Source organism: Diabrotica virgifera, chromosome 6 (assembly GCF_917563875.1).
Source record: "Diabrotica virgifera virgifera chromosome 6, PGI_DIABVI_V3a".
NCBI classification, from domain to species: domain Eukaryota; kingdom Metazoa; phylum Arthropoda; class Insecta; order Coleoptera; family Chrysomelidae; genus Diabrotica; species Diabrotica virgifera.
In genome coordinates, this window is record NC_065448.1 from 76,833,108 (window position 1) to 76,860,466 (window position 27,359).

Genomic DNA, 27,359 nt, shown 5'->3' on the forward strand with positions numbered 1-27,359 from the left:
CGATTTGTGGGGTTATTTTTATTAAAGCAAATTAAAGCAATTTTCACCCCCGAGAAGGGGTGACATCTACCCCAGGCTAAAACCACAAGTTTGTACCATGTTACTTTTGTTTCTTGAGGTATCCTCTATCCACTTACCATTTTTTGTGATAATGAATGGATGTTCAGCGAAATCGAAGATCATAGTTGATTTTTACCTTCAGTGACTACACTATAGGAAGAAAATTGCAATTCAATAATTGAAATGCGTGTATTTTGCGAGCTTATAAATTATTAAACGATATGTAGATGGGGTGGTTGTCTTGCGAAGGGGTTCTAGCTTCATAATCGAAATGCGCGTGATTTAAGAGTTTATTCTTAGAATATAAGCTATACGAATTAAACTTCTATTACCTTTTTTGTAAAAACTTACAGTTTTTCAGTGATTTATGAAATACAGTTTTAAAACATGCATTTTTTTTCACGAATAATTAAAATTTTTAATCTTTCATAACTCAAAAAGTATTGACTTATTTTAATAACTTTATATAACAAATTTTGCTTATAATTGGTCCTTATATCGATTTGTGGAGTTATTTTTGATAAAATAATTTTCACCCCCGAGAAGTGGTGGCATCCACCCTCAGGGTAAAGGCGCAAGGTGAGACCATGTCACCTTTGTTTCTTGAGGTTTCCTTTAACCACTCACCAATTTTCGTGAAAATCGATAAAGGTTCACCGAAATTGAAGGTAATAGTTGATTTTTACCTTCAGTGACTGCACTATACAAACGGAATTGCAGTTTAATGATGTAAATGTGCGTATTTTGGAAGCTCATAAATTATTAAATGATATGTAGTCGCCAAATAATTAATTGAATGCATTTTAAGTACAACTCTCTCTTAAGCCGGGAATAAGTGGTGGTTTTCTTGCGAAGGGGTTGCAGCTCAATAATCGAAACTATATCATTTCAAGAGCTCATAAATAGCTCGTAGTTCTGCCGCAAAAAGCGATTCAATATCCCTATTTTTAAGTAGTGGGGGGCTGACTCAGCCCCCCACTAAAATATTAAATTCCTGCTCAGTGTCACGAGCTCAAGAATTTTAATTTGCGGAATATGATAGCTCATATATCAGGGCTATTTGTTTTTTAATTTTTGCAAGTGGGGGGGGGGGCAGCTCAACACGGGTTTAAATCGGAAGGGGTACATGATGATCGCCAACATTCGTCACTGATAGGCACATCAAGAAGAAGATTGCGTTTGTATCAGGAGTATAATTATTAGAGTTATGATACTACTGATTAAAACATTGTTTTATATTTTTCATTTTACAGATTTATTAATATTGCATTATACTCTTTCAGAAACTGCTATGGGCGTGAAAATAAATGCTCAAACGGACGAGAACTCAGCATATGCGCAATCTGTTCACAAGATCTCTTATCTAATTAACCAGAAATTATACTCTGTTGCTGTAGCAATTAGCTACCATTTATATCCTTTGACCATCAATTATTACAAAGAGAAAATTGCGTTGAAAACACTTCATAAATACACTGATCAAGTAATTGATAAAAGATGTAAGGACTCACGGTCTGTTATTAAGGACAAGATAGATGAAAACGGAATAAAAAAGAAAATAGCATTTTTAGATTTATTACTCAGCGCCAACTCCAATGGCCAGTATCTTTCAAGAAAGGATATAAGAGAAGAAGTTGATACTTTTATGTTCGCGGTAAGTGATAAGTATATAAAATATTCTTCTTCTTCTTTTTCTTCTTCTTCTTTCTAGTATGATCGAGTATGCTAATTGTAGGCTACTGCCTGTTTATTGCCATCAAGTCTTCCCCGGACGATGAGGTCGAGCATTCTCGCCATCATCGTTTCGGTGGTCTACCCTGTGGTCTTTTACTTACTGGGTTATTAGTTTTTGCGCGCTTTTAACGAGTCTTCTGTCCTCCATTCTCTTTATATATTTGTCCAATATCTTCGTCTCTATCTTACCCACCTTCCTATGCCCTGTATTCCACAATTTTTTCTGATGTCTTCATTTCTTATTTGGTCACGTAGAGTTTTGCCTTGTATACTTCTTAGTGTTCACACTTCAACTGTTCTCATCCAGGGCCCCCGCTAGGCTGAGTGGCGCCCGCATGCGGCATATATTTTAGCGCCCTTAAATCTACTATATTTACTTATGAAATAAATCTATAGTTTTTTTATTTTTTACTTGTAATAAAACGATAGAAATTGCAAGACTTCAAATTTTATTTTTCTTGTAACTGATTTGCTGATGATGGCAAACAACAAATAAAACATTAATATATTAATTAAGAGCGTAGGCGCAAAATTCCGGGCCAATGCTTTTTAAATGTATTCATTTTTTTCGAATCCTGAGAGGACTATGTTCTTAAGTATTTTTGAAAAATGTAAACGCAGAATAAAAGATTACATTATTGCTGAGGGCCGAAAGTTCCTGAAAACAAGGGTGAAAAATACAGAAAATTTAGTAAGATTTTTAATTTTAAATATTTCATTCAAAAAAACTTTTTGTTTATTCTAGTGGACTTTCGGCCTTTGGTAATATTGTAATCTTTCATTCTGCGTTTAAATTTTTCAAAAATATTTATTATAGTTTTCTCAGTATTCAAAAAAATGAGTACATTTAAAAAACAATGGTCCGAAATTTTGGGCCTACGCTCTTAAATCTAGAAAGCGATAGCTTAAATTTAAATTGATTTAAATGGGTGTTTTTCTAGATTTGATGAATCATCATAACCAAGTATCATATCAAATCTACTATTTAACGAAAGGACTTGATCAATTATTCTAATACTGTCTAATTTCTATGTTAAAGGTACCATTATCTGCTATATTCGTAAGACTCTCACAACTTTTAATTATATTAAATTTTAATGGCTTTATCACCCTTATCATACCCTTGATCTCACATGTCTTTTATATTTAAATGTTTTAATAGTTCAACTACATAATTAAATAACCCTTCCCCTTTAGTGTCAAATATTATTCGCGAAGCTAAAAAACTCTCTTGTATTTGAACTTTTTTTAGAATTATCGTTTAATACAACATAACGCAAAATTACAGATGGTGATCATATTATTAGAGCCACCTAGTAAAATTCAATGTTTTAGAGGAAGGGTATATAATTGAGCTGTACCATATATTAATGCATTTGTTTCCATTTGGCTGTCTTGTTACACTTTATGAAAGTGCAATAAATAGTCTGGGAATAGTGGCAACACGCATGTGTGGCAATGTGTGACTCAGATGCCATTGTTCGTCAGTGCTGCCCAGCCTAGCTTGCAAGTCGTGTGCCTATTATTTTGTATTCTTGGTGTTTAGAGTTATAATAAACTTTGTGGGTCTCCATTGCTCCCTAGTGATATTCTGACGGGCCTATACTGTTTTTTTTGTGAATTTAGTAAAAATTGAGCGTTCGTTACACTAGTGGTACCAGAACATCATGGGAAATCCAAAGACATCTCACCAAGGAAAATAGCTGAAATAAAAACTTTAATATTCAATACTAATCACTCCAACAGAAACATAGCATCCATTTCTAAAGTTTCAAAGGAAACGTGGATGGTATAAAGAAAAAACTTACATACCATTATTAAACAAAAGTAAAATTTTCTAAGGCGGCTCTTGTTGGAGAACTGTATTCTCCACCCAAAATAAATTCTATTTCACCAACAACAAATTTCCGCGCCGCCTCTGTAACAACCATAAATAATTCCATCACGCAGTGCCTGGAGAAATCTTCCAAGAATGTTAATCTCCGCCTTCTTTTACCCAAAGCACCCAACGGAAAAATTTGTTAACGGGATGCAAGGTGCAAGGGTAAACAGCACTAACAGTCAATCAACTATCGACACTTCTTAAGAACGCACTTTTTCATTACGCTTGTTCGAAGTGTATTCTTCACGCGGCAATTAGCAAAAAGCCGGTACATAAAGTGTAAAATTATGTGTGGTGGCGTCTTTCACGGATAGTTGTAACTCAATTGTTCACATGTAAAATTCTATTTCTTGCCCTTTTTCAACTTCATTACAGTCATAGCAAAATAAAAGTGTTTTATTTACATACACAATTCAACAGGCCAGAATTACAGCATCTTACGGTTCATTAAAAGTTCTCCACTTAGCTATCGAAGGCTTAGCGACACATTGAACTTACTGCAAGTGCAAAACGCTGGAAAGAGACATTGGAACTACTCCAAACTCTCCATGGAGGAATGTTGAACACCGGCGTCCTTCCATTTTGTTCCTCCGAGACCGGATTTTGTTTCTAAGAGCCGAATTTGGCCCTTAGAGCCACATTTGATCCATCGACCGAACTTTCCTGGCCTAAAAACACTCAATTCAAGTTTCTATCTAATTCTATTATTTTGTTAAAAAACATTTCTAGCTAATGCCAACTCTTTCTAAAAGACATTATAAGTGTCGCGTTTTTCGGATATTCTCGTCGAATAGACAATAATTCCAAGAGACAAAGTGATTGCGTTATTTATTCTACGGACAAATAAACATTCTGTGAACAAAAACAGTGATAATAGTTTACTTCAAGAAGTGGTGTTCAAGGACTAGCTGATTCCAGGAAAAGCAACCCACATTCAAGTACCAAGAGCCCAGGGGTGACGTACAAAATAAACCTTTCTATATATTGTAAATTCAAAAAGTTAATTTTCAAAGATCTCTTGCGAAATGATACTCTAATAAAGTTAAACAATATTTAAAGAACTATTCAGGGTTGAATTTTTGGTTTAATATTGCATGCTTGTTAAAATTCAAAAATAAATAATAATTTCATTCAAAAATAAACAAATTAAAGTTATTACAATGAGCAAAAAAGGTTTAAATAAATTAGTAAACAAAAAGCATTCTATTCTAGATTCTGTTAATAGAATTCAAACGTGGCTAGAAGCAAACCATGACTCGGAAAAAGATGTTTTCTCATTCAAAACAAGAGAAGGTCGATTACAAGACCTGTTCTCTGATTACAATAACGTACAGGATGAAATTGAATTCCTGGACGATTCTCAAAAATGTGATCGTGCCATATTTGAAGAAAATTATTTTGCGGTTCTGTCAAAAATACAAAGTTCGATTAGAGCATTGGATATTACCAATACAGGGAGCATCGCTGCCGCTAAGCAAGTGGCCGTAAAGCTCCCGGAAATAAGCATATGCAAATATTCCGGGCAAATAGGGGACTTCGAAAGTTTTTTTGAGCTCTTTGACACACTGATAATACAAAATCAGTCCCTTTCTGACATCCAAAAGTTTCTTTATTTGAAAAGTTACCTACAGGGTGATTCTCTTAAGTTGGTGGATTCTTTGAAAGTCACAAATGAAAATTTTTCGATTGCTTTAGATATTCTAAAGAACCGCTATCAGAATAAGGTCACAATCATAAATTCTTACTTAACAGAGATTATAGACATTCCTACACTGAGAAACAGCTCACCGCAAGCCCTCAGAAATTTTCTAACTACCGTAACAAAAAATATGCAATTGCTAAAAAATTTGCAATTTTCAAGTGCAGAGCTCATTGATATAATTTTAGTTTTCCTGCTAGAAAGCAAATTAGATTTTTCAACAAGGAGACTTTTTGAAACTGAGCGAAATCATTCAGATGTACCAAAATTAGATGTTTTTCTTAAATTTCTTGAAAAAAGGTGCATTGTTCTGGAAAGCCTGGAAAATACAAATCCTAGGCAAGCCAAAAACGTAAAAGTTTCACATCATGCATCCAGTAATAACACATCAGAGGATTCAGATAAAAATAATACGTCAAATAATTTAGTTTCTGACTTTTGTTGCATTTTCTGCAAAAAGCAAGGTCATAAAATTTACAAATGTCACTTTTTCAAAAACATTCAGCATGATGACAAAATAAAATTCGTGAATTCAAAAGGTCTCTGCGTAAACTGCCTAGGTAGGCATAATTCTAAAGATTGTTCATCAAAACATGTATGTACCGTTTGTAAAAGGCGCCATAATACAATTTTGCACATTCTGGCACCAAATAATAATTCGGGTAAACATAATACTTTTTCTACGACCCATAAAAATGAAAGTCCGTCCACTTCTACAAGTTCAAACAATTACGAACGCGAACATTCGTCAAATTCAAACTTTCAAGGTCCTTCGTTTCAAGGGCAAGAACCTTTTACAAATTCCTTTTCTGCTTTGTCCGTAAAAAATTTAAACATACTTCTAGCTACGGCCAAAGTAACCATTTTCGACAAAAACGGGAAACCTTTAACGGCCCGATTGTTCCTCGATACGGGAAGTCAAAATAGCTTTTGTACCCAGTGTCTCGCTGATAGGCTGGGCTACAAGCCATATGACATATCTCTAAACATTTCTGGCATAGGCTAAAGTAATTCGGTTTCAAAAAAGATGGTCAACATAAAAATGCATTCTAACTATAATAAAAAGTCTTTCAAAATTTCATGTGCCATCTTAGAAAATATTACTTGCAATCTTCCACAGTTCCGCATTCTTACAAAAAAATTACCAATTCCAAGGGACGTTTTTCTCGCCGACGATTCCTATCACAAACCTAGTCAGGTAGACATCTTGGTTGGGGCTGATTTGTACTACGACTTAATTCTTCCTGACATAATTCCTCTGGGCCCTAGGCTTCCAATTTTGCAGGCTTCTCATCTGGGGTACCTAATAGCCGGCGTGATTGCTCCTCACTTGACGGCACCTACAGTAGCAAACAATGCTTCTGGAGATGTTGTTCTACTTTCTACGTGTAGCACGGACGAGCTGCTCACGAAATTCTGGAACATGGAAGAACTTTCTCAAAAACATATTCTGTCGGAAGCTGACGAGCTGGCCGAACAAATATTTCAAACTACAACAAAGATCCTTGAAAATGGACGCTTTGAAGTAGATATTCCATTAAAAAGTGCACAAGAACACCAATTACTGGGTGATTCATTTTCTATAGCCAAACGGCGTTTTCTGTCGCTCGAAAATAAATTCCAAAAAGATAAAAAATTATTTTTCGATTACAAAAATTTCATTGACACATATATTTCTTTAGGGCATGCTGAATATTTTTCGTTCGTAAATGAAAATTCGGACAAAAAAATATTTTATTCCACATTTATGTGTCATCAACGAACAAAATAAAAGTACAACTTTGCGTGTCGTCATGGACGCTAGTTGTAAAAGCTCTACAGGAAAAAGTCTGAACGACATTTCATTAAAAGGGTATCAGGTTCAACCCGATTTATTCGACATTCTGGTTCGTTTCAGACAATACAAATTCATATTTTCCTGTGACATTCAAAAAATGTTTCGACAGACGTGGATCAACAAAGATCAACGCTTTCTACAAAATATTCTATGGAGGGACGATACCCACGATTCTATAAAATGTATTCAATTAAATACTATCACATACGGGACGAATAGCGCCCCGTTTCTTGCGACGAGAGTCTTGCAAGAAATTTCAAATAAAAATAAAGTTCAATTCCCATTGGCCTCGCATTTTCTCGAAAACCAATTCTACGTAGATGATGGTTTATGTGGGTCAAATAATATTGAAGAATTGCTCGAAATACTTCAGCAATTAAATTCTGTTCTAAACCGCCATGGGTTTACTTTACATAAATTCCATTCAAATTCATCCATATTCCTACAACAAATCAACCCAGAACATTCAAAAAATACTACTCAGGAATATGACCTAAATTTCGATTCAACTTCCAGTAAGGTCCTAGGCCTAAAATGGGACCCTGCGGAAGACCAAATAACGATTTCCGTCCCCGAAAATATTTTTGCCCACCAATAACAAAAAGAAAAATCCTATCTGCGTTAGCGCTATGTTTCGACCCTCTGGGACTCATCAATCCGTTTATTGTTAAAGGCAAAATGCTTATGCAGAAACTCTATCTGCAAAAAAATTCACTGGGACACAGAAATTTCGGACAAAACTATTCTAAACGATTGGAACAACTTTCTACAGGACTTGTCACAATTAAAAAAGTTAAAAATTCCTCGTTTCTATTTTTCTGAAAAAATAATTCTGAAGGTTGAGCTCCATGGATTTGCAGACAGCGGCATGGCAGCTTATGGCGCATGCGTATACCCAAGAACTTTCTATTCAGATGAGACCATCTCTTGTGCATTAGTTTCTTCCAAATCAAGGATAACTCCGTTAAAGACGGTAACACTTCCTAGGCTTGAGCTGTGCGCAATGGTTCTTCTTTCAAAACTTGTTGCAAAAATAATTTCTATCTTTGAAAATCAATCTATAAAATTTCATTCAGTCAGCCTCTGGTCAGACTCCCAAGTAGCTCTGTCGTGGTGTAAAAGTCATCCAAGTCGGTGGTCGGTTTTCGTGGCTCACCGGGTAGCTCTTGTCCAAGAGTTGACTCAAAACTTTACATGGCTTCACATAAAGTCTGCGCAAAATGCCGCAGACCTTCTTTCTCGAGGAATATCTGGTTCTGAAATTCTCAATAGCGACTTCTGGTGGCAAGGTCCCAAATGCTTGCGAGAAATTTCAATGTTTCCAATCTAGTAAATGACAGAGTTCTCGAAAACCTGCCCGAGGAAAGAAAAATAAGCCTCGTGGTAAATTCTAATGTGGAAAATTTCTGGATAAAAATTTTCTCACGTTTCTCAAATATTTCACGCTTAAAACGTACAGTAGCGTACGTATTTCGTTTTATTTCTAATTGTAAAAAACAAAAAATTTCTGAACCTCTTTCTGTTGCGGAGTTAAATTATGCAATGGATTTCATCATCAAGCAAATACAGGGTGATGCATTTTCAAAAGAAATTTCGGCGCTTAAAAATAACAAATTTATTTCGAATAAAAACTTCATCAAAAATGAACATCTCAGATTGGGACGTGCTGGTGCGCAAACAGTTCTCTCAAATCTTCGTTTGAAATTCTGGGCTCTCAATGGTCTAAAGGAAGCAAAACGAATCATTCGCAACTGTACCACATGTTTCCGATTTTCGTGTGCTCCTGCACAACAGCTTATGGGTAATTTACCTGAAGATAGGTTGTCCATTACAACAAGACCCTTTCAAAAAGTGGGTGTAGATTATGGTGGACCCTTTCTGTTAAAATCTTCTTCACTCCGAAAAGCGCCAAAAATCAAGGCATACATAGCCATTTTCGTGTGCATGGTGACCAAAGCTGTGCACATTGAGGTTGTTTCTGATCTAACAACTTCTTCCTTTCTATTAACACTTAAGAGGTTCATTTCCCGACGTGGTAACCCAACCGTCATTTACAGTGACAATGCCACATGTTTTTCTGGTGCAAGAAACCAACTCTATGACTTATACAATTTTTTTCAAAACAAGTCTAATTCTCAAACCATTATGGAATACCTTTCTGAAAATCAAACCTCATGGAAGTTTATCCCCCCTAGATCTCCTCATTGGGCTGGGCTCTGGGAAGCTTCAGTAAAAAGCGCAAAATATCATATGCGTAGGCTAATAGGCTGTTCTTCTTTCACTTTCGAACAGTTTTACACTGTCATGGTTCAAATTGAAGCTGTGATGAATTCAAGGCCTATCTGTTCCATGTCCAGCGACCCTTCAGATTACACCTTTCTCAGTTCTGGGCATTTTATAATTGGCTCCAGCCTGTCAGCGCATCCTGAGCAAAACTTACAAAAAATTCCGGAAAATAAGCTATCCATGTTTCAGCAAATTGCAAAAATACAACAAAGTTTCTGGAAAAAGTGGTCTGTTGATTACTTGAACCGGTTACAAAATTCTCCAAAATGGTCCCGACCAAGGGAAAACGTAAAAGTCAATGACTTAGTTCTTCTGAGAGAGGATAATGTACCTCCTCTAAAATGGCCTTTAGCACGGGTAGTTGATACAATGCCCGGGCAAGATGGCAAAGTCAGAGTGGTCAAGTTGAAGACCATCGATGGTCAATTCACAAGGGCAATCTCTAAAATTTCGGTTCTCCCTAATCAAGGTATAGAAGAGTAGGTTAGACCACAAGGCTCTAACGCCGGGGGGAATGTTGGAGAACTGTATTCTCCACCCAAAATAAATTCTATTTCACCAACAACAAATTTCCGCGCCGCCTCTGTAACAATCATAAATAATTCCATCACGCAGTGCCTGGAGAAATCTTCCAAGAATGTTAATCTCCGCCTTCTTTTACCCAAAGCACCCAACGGAAAAATTTGTTAACGGGATGCAAGGTGCAAGGGTAAACAGCACTAACAGTCAGTCAACTATCGACACTTCTTAAGAACGAACTTTTTCATTACGCTTGTTCGAAGTGTATTCTTCACGCGGCAATTAGCAAAAAGCCGGTACATAAAGTGTAAAATTATGTGTGGTGGCGTCTTTCACGGATAGTTGTAACTCAATTGTTCACATGTAAAATTCTATTTCTTGCCCTTTTTCAACTTCATTACAGTCATAGCAAAATAAAAGTGTTTTATTTACATACACAATTCAACAGGCCAAAATTACAGCATCTTACGGTTCATTAAAAGTTCTCCACTTAGCTATCGAAGGCTTAGCGACACATTGAACTTACTGCAAGTGCAAAACGCTGGAAAGAGACATTGGAACTACTCCAAACTCTCCATGGAGGAATGTTGAACACCGGCGTCCTTCCAGCTCTAATAATATGATCACCCACTGTAGGCTTATTTGTTTTGTACGATTTGAATCTGGGATACAGTCCATAATTATTGAATTATATTTGAAACTGTGCACCATACGACCATAACATAAATATTATTTTTTACTGTTATGTAGAAAACATTAATACTAAAAAACAGATATTCAGATATTATACTGTTTGTAAAAATTCAATAATAGTAGTAATTGTTTATTAACACCAAATATAAAATAAGATTTTAATTATTTTTTCAGTAATAACACAATATTTGATTTTTGAGATTTCTATAGTAGTCCATGAAAAAACTAAAATTAGGATTGTATAAAAAAATTATCTCATTTAAAATAAATATTTCCCATTTACCAAACCTTCGGTTTGGCGCCCTTTCGGGGTTGCTCTCGCGTTACGCCAGGGTTGCGGGGGCCCTGTTCTCATCATTTGTAACGTTTTATTTGTGTCTGGTTTTGTTTGTGCCGTGCCGCATATGTTATAATAGGTCTTATTGTCGTTTTATTTATTTTGACTTAGATTTCAGTATTTAGATATTTGCTTTTCCATACGATTTCTTTCAAGCACTCCGAGATTCTAGCTGCTTTCATTAGTTCTCTGACCTCTTTTGAGAGATTTCCATAGCTTGTTATTTCCGCACCAAGATATTTGAAGTGATTCACTGGTTCCACAGTTTTGGAGTCGATTTCCAATTTGCATCTTATCGGCTCTTTGGAAATTACTAGGCGCTTAGCCTTCTCGGTGTTGATGAGCATATTTAATTCTTTAGCTTTAGTATTAAATGAATACAGTAGCCTTTGGAGAGTCTCTTCAAAATCGGCAATAAGGATAGCATCGTCAGCTCAGTAAACGACTCTAAAGAATGTATTACGCATCTGAAATCCAGCTCTTCTGGGAAGGTTTTCTGTTATTTTATCCATTATTAAATTAAATATGAAAGATCTCAGTGAATCGCCTTGACGGATTCCTGTGTTTATAACTATGTCTTCTGTTGACAAATGTCCTGCTCTTATTTTTGTTTTACATTGTGTGCTAATATCATGTACTAGGTTAATAATTAACCTTACCGCGCTGAGTAGATTGGACGTAAATTATAAATTGTAAAATTCCCTCATCTTCCTTAGTCTCAGCCTCCGTTATGGCTTGCAAATTGTAGAAGCCTCGGAAGTGTTACCAGAGAAGGTTCCCATGTTTTTCAGTCTGGTAGGATGTAGAATCACATTTTTGGATGCTGTTTTATATGCTAGTAGATTGAAAACTTAGTTTTTTGCTAGCAGTTGCCGCTAGAGCATCCCTGCCATTTCGTTCGTTACAATCCGTGACTGCACGCCAGAGTTTGTCCTAGTTGGGTCAGAGAGAGCATCATATGTGCCTCCTGATGAGAGACTAATAAGTTTCGAAACCGGTAGAGGTGCTTGCTGCACTCTCTGATTGAACTGGAATAATGATGCGGCTGTAGTTTTGTGTTGCAATGAAATTGAAAATGGTTATTCACTTTTGATAAATAATTTTATTCGTTGTTCATAAAAATTTAAATTTCTGGTGCAGTATTATTATTGTTAAATTATATTTAGTGCCTCGGACTTGATTTTAAGTAAAACAGGCTCTAACTATACAGTGCTAGTCAAAAGTCCGTACCCCCCTCGTATCTTTTGAACGGTTATACCTATAACAGTGAAATATGGAGGGAGGGAATAAACGGACGTAAGCTTCTTAACTAGTCATGACAGGTGACGTAATAGTGACAGATGACGTTACAGAGCCACTGTGACCGATAATTTTAAATGGGACCTTAGGGCAAGTGATATCTCGTTTGAAAAGTATTCAAAATACCTATTCAGCCATACTAATTTTGTTTGAGTTTAAGCTAATTTTGATGAATAAATGAAATAAATATAAAATTGGAGTTTCGCATTTAATTAATAAAAATTCAAAATTCCGCATATAATTACTTGTCAAAAAGGTTGACGTTGACGTAAAAACTACTAGAGAATTTAAAAACGTCAACCGTTTTGACAAAAAAACCATAGGCGGACCGTTGAATTATTTTTATTAATTAAATGCGAAACTAAAATATTATACTAGTCATACCAGGTGAGGTAATAGTGACAGATGACGTTACAGAGCCACTGTGACCGAATAATTTTAAATGGGACCTTAAGGCAAGTGATATCTCGTTTGAAAAGTATTCAAAATACCTATTCAGCCATACTAATTTTGTTTGAGTTTAAGCTAATTTTGATGAATAAATGAAATAAATATAAAATTGGAGTTTCGCATTTAATTAATTAAAATTCAAAATTCCGCATATAATTACTTGTCAAAAAGGTTGACGTTGACGTAAAAACTACTAGAGAACTTAAAAACGTCAACCTTTTTGACAAAAAACATAGGCGGACCGTTGAATTTTTATTAATTAAATGCGCAACTAAAATATTACATTCATTTAATTTATTCACCAAATTCAAATCAACTAAAACCCAAAAGAATAGTATGACTGAATAGGTATTTTGAATGCCTTTCAAAAGAGGTATCACTTGCCATAGGGTCCCATTTAAAATTATCTGTCACAGTGGCTCTGCAACGTCATCTGTCACTATTACATCACCTGTTATGACTAGTTAAGAAGCTCACGTCCGTTTATTTCCTCCCTCCAAATTTCACTATTATATGTATAACCGTTCAAAAGATACCAGGGGGGGTACGGACTTTTGACTAGCACTGTATTGCGTACTAACTGTGATTGGGGCGATTTTCTGATTTAATTAGTCTTCATATAAATATTGTGTGCTCTCATTTTCCATAGAATTTGAAATAAGCAAGACACTAACCAATATTAATATACATAATATAAATTTTAGGGCATGGATACCTTATCGTCAGCCATTTCGTTTACTCTTTACGCTTTAGCTAATAACTATCAGGTTCAGGTAAGAGAACAAATCTATTATAGAATGATTAAAAATAAGTACGAATAACCCTTTTAAGTTGTAGGTACTGCTTACAATGTGCGGTACAAAAACAACATTTGCAATGTATTATTGTTGATTGATAAATAATATAAGAGTCTCCCGTTTTATATCGCTAACGCGGCTTTGGGATTATCGAAGGGTAGTCTGCTATATATCTATCTATAGCCTACGGTATACAAGAAAGGGCCAGTGCTACGCTTCAACCGCCTATTATTACCCCTGGTTTTATCCAAGTTACTCATTTTTATTCCCCAGTAAGCACAAGTACGTACAAACTAAGTAAGACAAACTAAGTACGTACTGATGGAACATAAAGTATGTACAAAGTACGTACTTTGCTGTACGAAGTACGTACTTATACGTACATAAGACGTACATTTTCCAATTGATGGTACATACCTAGTACGTACTGAAGGTACGTAGGTACCTAGTACGTTTTGAAGGTATGTACCTAGTACATACTATATATACATATTATGTACATACTATACACACTTATGATGATTTATTTAAATAAAAGTAAATATAGGTGAATATATCTTTATTATTAAAAAAAAATAAATTGAATTTTTATTCTGATTCCTTTTCCTTGAAAGTTTTTAAGCGATCCCCGGCTCTCCTCAACCATCGTCCAATTTTTTGCTCCGCCCCCTTCTTATCACTACATTTTTGCTATATTCTCATATTCAAAACTGAGTGTGTCTGAAAGAGAGTGTGGTAGGTAATGGATGATGTTCTAAATTTTTAAAAACATCCATTGAATTATCATTAGTGTCTGTCATATCCATAGTTTTATTATCTAAACTAGTATTATCACTTTTCTCTGAAATATTAATACTAAATATTTTTTGCACATTCATCTTCTTAAATCTTTTCAATTGCTTTGTAGTTTGTAGCATTTTTAATTTTTGTAATGTTTACTATTTGATGACATGTCTAAAATTTCAAATGAATTAATTGCTAAAATTACCTTTTTATTCACCAATATAAAAAAATCATATTTGAAGTACAAAAACAAGCAAAACTTATGAATCTTAAAGTTTACCAAATGGTGTTGCTTTAAATGTACTTATTTTTTATTTAATAATTTATTAATCTAACTTCCTTACCCATAAAATACATTTTTCAGTATGACTATATAAGTTAAAAAACACTCACCTCAATAAGATAACAGGAAACCACACTATATAAGCACCAACACCAAAAATAAGTAGGAAAAAAAAATAAATGAAACCGTCTTGCAATAAATTATCAGATCAAAACTGTACTCAGTAATAGGTATTTATTAATTAATAGGTACACAGCTATTAGAACAGGGATCAAATCGAAAATAAATCGCAAATACAAATACACAACCAGGAAAGGAAGAAAGTAACAATACTATGATCCTGACCCAGAGAGGTGGAAAATTCCTATCCAAATAAATTAAGTTAGGTTAACCTAAGATACTTACTTACTTACTTAAGCCGTCCTCTTGTACCTTACGGTGTCGAGGTAAGTGGAGAAATGAGACGTCTCCATGCCTTTCGGTCGGTAGCTAGTCTTTCTGCTTCTCTCCACCCAATATCTCTTTCTCCGCAACCCTTTCCAATATTTGCATTCCACGTTCTTGCTGGCCTGCCTCTTCGTCGTTTGTTGTCAGATGCCGCTTTCCATACCCTCTTTACAGTTCTACCTTCACTCATTCTCGCCATATGTCCGAACCACGATAACTGTTTCGTTTCAAGTCTGTCTAAGGTCCTTCCAACACCGCACCTTTCACGTATGTCTTCATTTCTTATACGATCACGTCTGGTCACCCCGGATACCGCACGTAAATATCGCATTTCGCATGCTTGAATTTTACTACAGATGTTGTCGTTCACTGTCCATGTTTCACTACCGAAGAGTAGCACCGGCTCGTATACGGTTTGAAATACTTCCATTTTTGTTTTCAGGCTTACTGCTTTCTTCATAATAAAACTTTTATTTAGTGCATAGTATAATTTTGTTGCACCCATTACCCTGCTGTTTATTTCTGGTTCTATATTTCCTTGCCCATTCATTGTTGATCCTAGATACTTGAAGACCTCAACTTGTGTAATGGTCTCATTATTCAACTTAACATTTATATTTTCTTGTGTTTTCGATATTACTAAAGCTTCTGTTTTTTCAATATTTATTTTCATCCCAAATTTCTTAAAGGCTTCATTCCAAACATTTACATTCACTTGCAAGTCTTTTTCTGATTTTGCCACAATTACCAGGTCATCGGCATATATCAACTCTGACACGTAAACTTGTTGAAGTTTATACACCCCAACCCTAGTTCTTTTTACCTTTCCCCTGCATTCTTTTGCAATTTCGTCAATTAGAGTGATGAATAACAAAGGACTCAGAACACCACCTTGTCTTACACCTGTCCTTGTGTAGAATTTTAGAGATGAGCAATTGTTCGTTCGTACATTATTACGTGTACATTTATATATACTCTTTATTGCTTGGATTACTTCGGTTTCACATTTCTACGGTTTAATATTTCCCAGATCTTGTTACGTGGCGCCCGATCAAATGCTTTTTCCAAGTCAACAAAACAGAGATACAACTTACTATTATGCTCTAGGGCTTTTTCTGATAACTGTCTCACCGTGAATATGAGATCGGCTGTACCTCGCCCTGGCCTAAAGCCGCATTGACTGTCATCCAGTGTGGCCTCGATATTTTCCCGCAGCTTTTTCTCTAGTATTATTTCGTAGATTTTACTAGTAACTACCAACAATGGTATTCCTCTATAGTTAGAACACTTATATTTATCGCCTTTTTTGTGTAATGGTAGAATAGTTGCAAGCGTCCAATCTCTAGGTATGCATCCGGTACGCCAACAGCTCCTTATGATCTTCCATAGTAACTGTAATCCTTCTCCTTCCATATATTTAATTAGCTCACCCTAAATATTATCGTGTCCTGCAGCCTTGCAATTTTTTAATTTTAAAATTGCTTCTCTGTATTCTTCGTATGTTATGTCATAATCATCTTGTTGTTCATTTAAATTGTACTCCTCCCTGTCATTCTCTATTTCGTTGTTGTCTCCCATTAATAACTCCATAAAATGTTCTCGCCATCTTTCGGTAATCTCTTCATTTTTTAATAATTGTTAACATCTTTGTCCTCTAAACCTGTTACTCCGTTTGATTTCTTTTGTCTTAGATTTTTTAAAGTCCTATAAAGCAACTTCGCATTACCCTTACTATCACTTTCCATTTTATTTCCAAATTCTTCCCATTGACGATTCTTAGCTTCTTTAATTTTATTTTTAACCAGTATTCTCTGTTCCTTATATTCTTGATAATTACTTTTACTTTTATTGCTTATATACTTTTTCCACAATTTTTTCTTCTTCGAAATTTCCAATTTTATGTCATTATTCCACCAAGCTGTACCTTTCAGATATCTTCCTTTCGTTACACCACATACTTTACTCCCAGTTGCATACACCAGCTCCTTAAAAATATTCCATAATATTTCTATACCCTCCTCATTTTTCCAATTTGTTTTTCGTATTTCTTCATTTAATTTACGACAGTATTCTTTCCTAATATTTTCAGACTGAAGTTTGTATACTTTAATACTTGGTTGTTAGTAGCGATTTTCCTCATTTTTAAACACTAAATGTTTGTTCTCTCCTTGTCTTTACTTTAGTTTCGACGAGAAAATGATCCGAGCTGATCCCATAGCCTCTTTTAACACGCACGTCCGCTATTTCATTTTTGTATCTGTTGTGTACTAATACTAGGTCAATAACGGATTTTTCGTTCCGCGAATTTATCACTCGTGTGTATTTATGAATCTCCTTGTGTTGAAAAAATGTGTTACTAACTTGCATATCATTCATGATGCAAAACTCGATGACTCTTTGTCCATTATTATTCCTGACAATTTCTCCATAAGGTCCTATAGGGTAGTCATATTCATTGCTTGACCCTACTCGCCCATTAAAATCGCCTTCTATTATGACCTTATGATTTATTTGGTCCGTTTCGTCCTGCAATTGTTCCCAGAAGCTATATTTGAGATAATAAATTAATATTATTTAAGCTCTTCTCATGGTACATACTTAAGACGTAATAGTACGTACTCTTCTGTACGTACTGGTATGTGCCGAAGTGTACGTACTTAAAACGTACATTTTATATTATGTACGTACAGTACCAAAATTGTACGTACTCAAAACGTACTGTGCTGTTTGGGTCAGGCTGCGCCGACCTGGGGACTATAGACATTTAAAAATGTCTCGATGTTCTCGCCGGAGCTGGGTTTCGAACCCCGGTCTACCTGCGTATAAGTCAGGTATCTTACCGCCTGAGCTATACGAGCCCTGTGGATTGATAAATATGCAAGTACATATTATAGTATGCGCCAAAACAAACGACACTGAAAAACTAAAGCTTTATTAAACATGAAAAATTAAATAACAACAATATTTCAAATAATGCGAATTTTAAGTTTTGCTTCTATACAAAATGTGTTCAAGTGCTCGCCATTGCGTTTTAAGCAGTACTCATAACGCTTAACAAGATTACTTAGCATGTTTTAAATAGGCTGCTGCATTCTTCTGAAAAAGGTCAAAATTTTTTCACGGAGTTCATCAATAGTTGCCGGTGGGTTTTCTGTAAAAACGGCTTGTTTCAGCATACCCCATACGTAAGCATCAAGAGTTGTTAGATTTGTATCTTTATTAAAAATTTAGCATCAAGCTAGGTCCATTTAATCGTCCATTCCCGTATGAGCGGAAAGAATACTTACATAATAATAAATATTTTTTCTTGCGTTGTAAGCACCATTTCGAATCTTTTTGACAGTTTGTTAGAATAAACAATGTTTAAAAATACCATGACAACTATTGGAGGAAATAAATGGTCGTAACTAAATTAGTGCGTTGCTATGACAAGGTATTGATTTGCAAAATTAAAATGATTATTTCATTCATAGGAGATTCTGACCAATAGAAAGCTACAGAAATGCAAATTAAGGTGATAATTTTTGATAATATCCCGTCGTTAAAAGTATATTACGTCAGATGCCCTTCGTTGCTACGAAAAAATACATTCAGTGACATTAATGACAATTAATGTTTTAAAAGTTATAAAAGTGATGACTTTCAACCGTAAAATATTTTATATCAACTGTGTGTTAACAGTACTAATTTGTACTTACATAAATAAATTACAATAAAATTTTGGTGTTGAACAGTTTTATTCATGAAATAATCGCAACAAATTGCACTCGATCTTTAAAATTAATATAGAATTTTTGCCCTAGTGACACATTGACATAATTTCACTCGCCTTCGGCTCGTCACTTTAAAATTAAAACTGTCAAAGTGTCACTCGGGAAAAATTCAATAATTTTAGAGCTCTTGTGCAATTACTACTGATTATTTCATTCATAGGAGATTCTGACCAATAGAAAGCTACAGAAATGCAAATTAAGGTGATAATTTTTGATTATTTCATTCATAGGAGATTCTGACCAATAGAAAGCTACAGAAGTCTGAATTAAATCGATAATTTTTGATAATCTCCCGTCGTTAAGCATATTACGTCAGATGCCCTTCGTTGCTATGAAAAAATACATTCAGTGACATTAATGACAAATTTTCTGTACTTCACGAGGTTTACCAAGCACTAAACAATAATCTTTATACTGCCACTGTTTTCTGTGACTATTCCAAAGCTTTTGATTGTGTAAATCACAACATTTTGATTAAAAAACTTAATTACTATGGAATTCGAGGTATTTCTTTGAATTGGTTTAAATCTTACTTAGATAATAGGAAACAATTGGTTAGAGCAAATGATACTGACTCTAGTCTCAAAAACATTATATGTGGAGTACCACAAGGTTCAGTATTGGGTCCTCTACTTTTCCTGATCTTTATAAATGACATCACTAATTTAAAAATCGATGGAAAATTTTTTCTTTTTGCTGATGATACCAGTATCACTTGGAGCAACTCAACTATTGCAACTCTTCATGCAACTATAACTTCTGATCTTCTTACGATAAAAACCTGGTCTGACTCTAATTTACTCTCCTTTAACGTGGATAAAACGGTAGCATTATCATATAAAGGTGCTCTTCAACCCCTGCTTGTGAATAGCAGCCAGATCTTTACCGTTGATTCTGTAAAATTTCTTGGTATTCTTTTAGACAGCAACCTCAAATGGTCCCTTCATATCGATTTGTTAAGTAAGAAACTCGCCTCGGCCTGCTATGCCATAAGATCTGTTTCGAAGGAACTCAATTTAGCATCTTCTAAAATAACATATTTTTCTTTATTCGAGTCTCATCTTCGATATGGTCTTCCTTTTTGGGGGTCTAGTACAGCTGCCCAATTTGATGTTATTTTCAAATTACAAAAAAGAGCAATAAGATATCTGTTTGGCCTCAGAAGAACAACCCATTGCAGAAGTTACTTTAAAGATCACGAAATTTTAACCCTTCCATCTTTGTATATTTTAGAAACTGTTTGCTTGATTCGTAAACACATGCATGTCTTTCCAGCAAGGCCTCATCATGACTACTCCACCAGAAATTCAACTTTTGATGTCTATTTACCGATCCCGTCTTCTGAGTTAGTAAAGAAATCTATACTATATTCCGCAAAAAAACTATACAACCATCTCCCTTTACAACTTAAATCTGCAACATCCTTTCTCAAGTTCCGTAAAATGACAAAAGCTCATTTATCTAAAAGACCATATTATTCAGTAGAAGAGTTTCTTAATGACTAACTAAGAAATCACAGTAATGTACAAGTAACTAAAGTGTATTTATCTATATTTGGGTGTCACATACAGCAGCTTAAACTTATTAGTTCCTTTGTTTGTGTTTTATTATATTATGTTGTAGGTTCAATTTTGCAATTTATAGTAATTTTGCAATATATTGGTTTTTGTTTTTTTACTTCACTTTTTTTTTAACTTGTTTATATATTTTTTTTATTGACGATTTATCTAATTTTATAAAATTGTATTTGTTATTGTTATTGTTATTTCATGTCTTTTTCGTGAATCTATGTTAAGCTTTGTCCATAAAATTGTATAATTTTCAGTGACAATAAAGCATATTTCTATTCTATTCTATAAATGTTTTAAAAATTATAAAAGTGATGACTTTCAACCGTCAAATACATATTTATAACAACAGTGTGTTTAATTGCACTAATTTGTACTTACATAAATAAATTACAATAAAATTTTGGTTTTGAGCAGTTTTATTCATGAAATAATCGCAACAAATTGCACTCGAACTCTAAAATTAATATAGAATTTTTGCCCTCGTGACACTTTGACATAATTTCACTAGCGGCGTATAGTAATGTACGTTCATTGGAGAGTATTACCTGAATTGTCAGTCAATAGTAGAAAGGAAGCCACTTCAGGACACTTTGACCTTTGAACCCTAGCGATACAACATCGCGCGTGGCTGTCGATGCACCGCGTGACTCCGGCGTGGGTGACGTCAGTGGGGTAACTTGTCGGGACTTGTCGGGTGAGGTCAGGGGGGTAACTTGTCGGGACTTGTCGGGTGACGTCAGGGGGTGACTTGACGGGACTTGTCGGGTTACGTCATGGGGCCACAGCCCGATTAATTATTTTAATTATTTTTAATCATATTTTAAGTCATTATACTAGTCTAAGTATGTCAATAACCATTAATATTAAACAAAAAATTTTTCCTTAGCAAGGAATTGAACCAAGTACTAACACGACAGTAACTAGATACACATTCCGCTAACCCACGCAAACGCTTGCTAGACACGGGTATGTGTGTGTGTTTATGTTTTATTGGCACTGGTTTAAGCAACCAACTGGCCAGTCAATGTGTTTTGAATTCTCTCTTTTACAAAATATATGCTTAGTATCTAAATTTAAAACTATTAGTACTACTGTTTTTTTTTACTCTGTTTTTTTTTACTCTGTTTTTTTTTATTATTTTTTTTATTATATTTTTTAACATTTTTTTTTTATTACATTTTTTATTTTTTTTTTTAGTTTTTTTTTTTTTTTTTTTTTATATCGCGCTAAGACCTAAACCCGATTCAACCTCGCGGAGGTTTAGATCTTAGTAACTTTTTATTTTATTTAATTATTTTTTTTTTATTTTTTTTTATTTTTTTTCTCAGAGCTTTAATTTTAAACAATTAACATAGCTAGACACGGGTAATATAAGGTATAAATAAAAAACAAATAGATAGGTAAAAATTGTAAAGAAAATTACTACATACTTAAATGTATTATAAAATTAATATATTCCTAAATTTTAGAAGAAACATTCGTAAATAGGTACATTTATACAAAACACAAAAGCATGTAGGTACCTACACATAAGTATTACTGTATATGAAGAAGCTTCTATAACAGGACAAAGGGATATTAATCTTCTAAGCAGCTCAATGTACATGCAAGATATCGCTTGAAAACCTATTGCGAATAGATGAAAAATCAAACACATCATACCACAGGTCATCCTCACATTATGACCAAACCACCGAACGTGTCTAAGTATAGGTACCTACACGGCTCTCGTCTCTCACACAGATACACACAGATGACCTACAATATTCCTATATAATTATGGGTATTAACCAGCGAATTCTTACAGTATGACCAAACCAACAAACATCCTTTATAATCTTAAAAGTCAATATACAATATTCTTTTTTGTGATTTAATCAATGAGCATGATCCAGTCTTACAGTATAGCGAAACAATAAAAACCTATCTTACTCGATAAAGATATCAGCTGAACGATCACTGCTCAACATGGACCTTATATGAACGATCACTACTATACATAGGTCTCCATTGAACGCGCACAGCTATTATTCTGTATATGCCTATCATATGTATGAAACTTACTAAATCGAGAGGGTATTGTGAGCTGCATACTTTATTTTATCTACGACAATTCAGGTAATACTCTCCAATGAACGTACATTACTATACGCCGCTAGTAAAACTGTCAAAGTGTCACTCGGGAAAAATTCAATAATTTCAGAGCTCTTGTGCAATTACTACTGATAATTCTCCTGATTTATGCGTTTTATTCATTTTGTAGAGATTCTTTGCAAATTGTAATATAATAGAGTTTATACACCGCATCCCTCGGCAACGTGACGGTAGACCGCATACTATAGTGGCACCCTAAATTTTAACTTTGAGACTTTGTCCATGTCAAAAACAATGTGTTTTTATTGTAGGAAAAAGCATTCAACGAACAAAAGAACATGTTCAGTGATTTAAAAAATGCAAGACCCACTATGGCCAACCTAAATGAAATGAAATATTTGGAACTGGTAATCAAAGAAACGCTAAGATTGTACCCACCAGTCCCGATGTTTGGCAGAATGGTAGATGAGGAATTTAAATGGAGTAAGATTTGTTAAATTTCTTCATTTGCTACCTTACCTAGCTCGATCAAATAAAATTTCAACACATGTAGATCAAAATGTAATTCGGTACATTTTGGAACAAATTTCACATTTACATTTTCATCCAAATCAAAGTTTAGGGATATTATGGTACATTCCACGAATATACGACTGTTTTGGATAATCGCGACAACGAATATTTTAGTGTGCAATATAAGAAGTGAGAAAAAATTGCTCTAATAATAATTATTCCAATAAACAACAATATTATTTGCAATTTACTTCCGTTGTTCATATTTTGCACACTCAAATATTCGTTGTCGCGATAATCCAAAATAGTCGTATATTCGTGGAATGGGGTATAACAAAAGATATATCCAAGAAAGTTTATGATTGATATAACGGGTTTATTGTTGAATGAAAAATGGGCTATTTTCCCACAAAATTTATTTTATCTACTCTATCTCATATTATGTATAAGTTTTTAGTTTGTGAAAACTGTCATTATACAATCGGGTGCAAAAAAATCGATCCACTGAAAATTTGGTCATTTTTGATGTCTCGAATTTCCTAAACCTGTTGTCCGATTTAAGTTATTTTTTTACCATGTTATAGCCTTATTCATGAACAGTATCGCTGTAATAATATTGTTGCTAGACAGGTAAACTGTCAGTGTATACCGGGTGTACGAATCAAACTGTGTTTTTTTCTCTAAGTTCGCATCAGCCTGTGGACTGTTCTAGTATTTATAAAATACTGAAATTAAAAACCACCTATAGCCTCAGGTTTTATTATATATATATATATGTATATATATATATATATATATATATATATAAATAAATAAGCAAAATCATTGGCTAATACTCGTAAAGTGAATGTGAATTTAGTTGGAAATATATAAAATGATGAAGGGTCATCATTCCATACATTTCTGTGCAACTATATATATATATAGTTGAACTATACTGACGAAGCCCAAATAGGCCGAAACACCGGTGTATATAGTTGCACAGAAATGTATGGAATGATGACCCTTCATCATTTTATATATTTCCAACTAAATTCACATTCACTTTACGAGTATTAGCCAATGATTTTGCTTATTTATTTTTATATTTGTACTCGATTATCCAACATCATTTTATATATATATATATATATATATATATATATATATATATATATATATATATATATATATATATATATATATATATATATATATATATATATATAAATTCGGGTTCAAAACGTCCTCCGACGTTGTCCGATACCTTGTTGCCAATATCTTCTATCATTGCAGTTTTCATCTTCTAATCCTCGTACACTCATTGATCGTCTTACTCCCTGTATCCATGTCGTTCTTGGCCTTCCTCTTTTTCTGTTTTCTGTAGGTATCCATTTCATAATTTTCTTTGGCAGTCTTTCCTCCCCCATTCTCTGAACATGTCCGTACCACGTTAATTGTTTCTTCTCATTGCATTCTACAACCGTTTCCTGTAAATTCATTCTTCGCTTTACTTCCTCATTTCTAACCCGGTCCAATCTCGATGTTCTACTTGCTCTTCTTAGGGCGTCCATCTCAGTAGCTTCTATTTTTCGTTTTTGGTGTTCCTTTATTCTCCATGTTTCGGATCCGTATACCAATGTGCTCTTAATCATGGTGTTGTATATTTCTCATTTTTCTTTGTTTCCCTATCTTGGTACTCCACAAAACTCCGTTAAATGATTTAATTATCGTTCTTGCTTTATTTATTCTGCTCTTAATTTCGTTATCGTCAGTACCTTCCGTGTTGAAATTAATGCCCAAATACTTATATTTATCACAGCTAGTTATTTTCTGATTATTGTCCAATATCATATCAGTTGAATCCTCACCTAGGCATAAATATTGTGTTTTTTCTACATTCATCTGCAATCCCCATTTTTCGTATTATTCCTTCAATTTGCGAGTCATATATTCCAAATCTTCTTTATCGTTTGCAGATATTACCTGATCGTCTGCAAACTGAAGGGTGTACATGCAGGTGTTGTCGTCGATTTGGATGCCCATTCCACTGCATTTTCGTTTCCATATTGTAAGGGCTTTGGCGACATAAATCTTAAACAGACTCGATGATATGCAACATCCTTGTCGTAGACCTTTGTTGACTGTAAACAAATCTGTTATTTTGTTTCCTAATTTTACTGCAGATTTCATGTCACTGTATAAATTTTGGACAGCTTTTATGGGAGTAAAGTTAATGTTGGAGTTTTGCAGTACTTCCCATAGTTTCGGTATCGGTAGGTTGGTATTATTATCATTCTGTTTTTAGATTCATTCGCTTATGTTGGATAACAAAAAAGTTAGGTACTTTAACAACTGGCCATGTTCGTCATCAGTACAAGGTGTTTCTAAATAAGTGAGACAATATTTAAGGGGTAATTTTACATGAGAAAATAATGACAGTTTGCTTTATAATCATATGTTCGCAAACGCTTCGTTTTAGAGATACGGGATGTTCAATTTTTTTTTACAAACTGACGATTTATTTATTGCTTTAAAACCAGTTAAAATATGCAAATCGGATTTGGTGGGTTTTAAGACGTAGTTATTGCACATGTTTTGACATACAATTAATTGGTGAATTTTATATTCACTATTGGGGTGCATACGGGTAATATGATTGGTCATAATACCCGTTGGCGCGCTAATGATGCATATTAAATTCTTAATTGTATGTCAAAAAATGTGCAATAACTACGTCTCAAAACCCACCAAATTTGATTTGCATATTTCAACTGGCTTTAAAGCAATAAATAAATCGTCAGTTTGTAAAAAAATTTAACATCCCGTATCTCGCAAACGAAGCGTTTGCGGACATATGATTATAAAACAATCTGTCAATATTTTCATGTGTAAAATTACCCCTTAAAGTTTGCCGCACTTATTTCAAAACACCCTGTACTGATGACGAACATGGCCAGTTGTTAAAGTACTTAACTTTTTTATTAGCCAACATAAGCGAATGAGTCTAAAAACCGAATGTTAAGAAAACTTGAGGCTATAGTTAGTTTTTAATTTCAGTATTTTATAAACTTTAGAATAGTCCACCGGGTGATGCGAACTTTGAGAAAAAAACAGTTTGATTCGTACACCCAGTATACAATGACAGTTTACCTGTCTAGCAACAATATTATTACAGCGATATTGATAATGAATAAGGCCATAACATGGTAAAAAATTACTTAAATCGGACAACAGGTTTAGGAAATTCGAGACATCAAAAATGACCAAATTTTCAGTGGATCGATTTTTTTGCACCTCAGTGTAGATAGCAGTGCGTGAAGGATTTAAAGTATGCGTGAAGTAACAATTTATTTTAAATGGGATTTACTTTTTCGCACTGTTTTTGGCACACTTTCATATAATCAAATGTCCTTGTTGTCATGGTGATGACATTGTCAGCAATAAATTACGACAAAAGTTTTGACAGTTTTGTGGTTCGAAAGAAGTTATAATTTTTAAATGTCAAAGTTCTAAAAATTGTAAAATAGAAATGAATTCCAGTGACGAAAAGTTACAGTTTTTTTATTTGTTTATCGTAGATAAAATATTGTATGGAACTGTGCGTGAAGTACTTTTTGCGCACTTACGCGATGTATAGCGCTCGCCCCGTTGTATTTATATTTTTATGAATATTTTTACGTTTTTTGTCTGCAAAGCTGAAGAAACAATCTTTTATACAAGATTTCTGTTGTGCCCAAAGTTAATTGTTATTTGTTTTATTATTTAGTTCTCCAACCGTTTTGTCAACTTTGTGCTTGCTTGTGTGAACTTCTCCATTTATGGTTATTTCTGGTATTTGTGGTTCCAACGTCATTTGTTGTTCTACGTACTCGTATATCGGGTCTGTTAATTACTTAAACTCCGCTCTTTGATCTCTTATAAAGCATAAACTTTTTCTATTTGCAAACCATAAAAAATAGTGCTATAATTCTTTAGAGAAGCATTCTCACTGCTCGTCAATTCTTCTTACAAGTCATCATCAAAAGTGGCTCGACAATCCATTGTGGATCTTGGCCTGCTCGCAAATAAATCGCCACCCCTTTCGATTCCTGGCAACTTCCCTTCATCTTCTGACCCCTAAAATCTTTAGGTCTTCTTCCACATCATTAATCCATCTTCTTCGTGGTCGTCCTCTACTCCTTGTGCCCTCTGGTTTTGAAAAAGTTAATTTCTTAGTATATTCGTGATCTGGCATTCTAGCAATGTGTCCAGCCCATCTAAGTCTCTGCACTTTAACGAATTTCACAATATCTGGATCGGTGTATAACTGATACAGTTCAA

General features: G+C 34.3%; 1 protein-coding gene across 3 annotated transcripts in view; it reads left to right on the plus strand.

The window, feature by feature from the left end:
* The window catches only part of LOC114336456 (cytochrome P450 4c3-like), a 222,147-nt gene that overhangs the window by 40,717 nt on the left and 154,071 nt on the right, over positions 1–27,359 (plus strand). For 2 of the 3 annotated variants that reach the window (XM_050652567.1, XM_028286825.2), the window contains exons 4-6: positions 1,344–1,714; positions 13,501–13,569; positions 22,856–23,027. In XM_050652567.1, coding sequence (XP_050508524.1) covers positions 1,344–1,714; positions 13,501–13,569; positions 22,856–23,027 — 612 coding nt within the window. The remainder of the gene's footprint in view (positions 1–1,343; positions 1,715–13,500; positions 13,570–22,855; positions 23,028–27,359) is intronic. The other variant, XM_028286826.2, reaches the window with a different exon arrangement.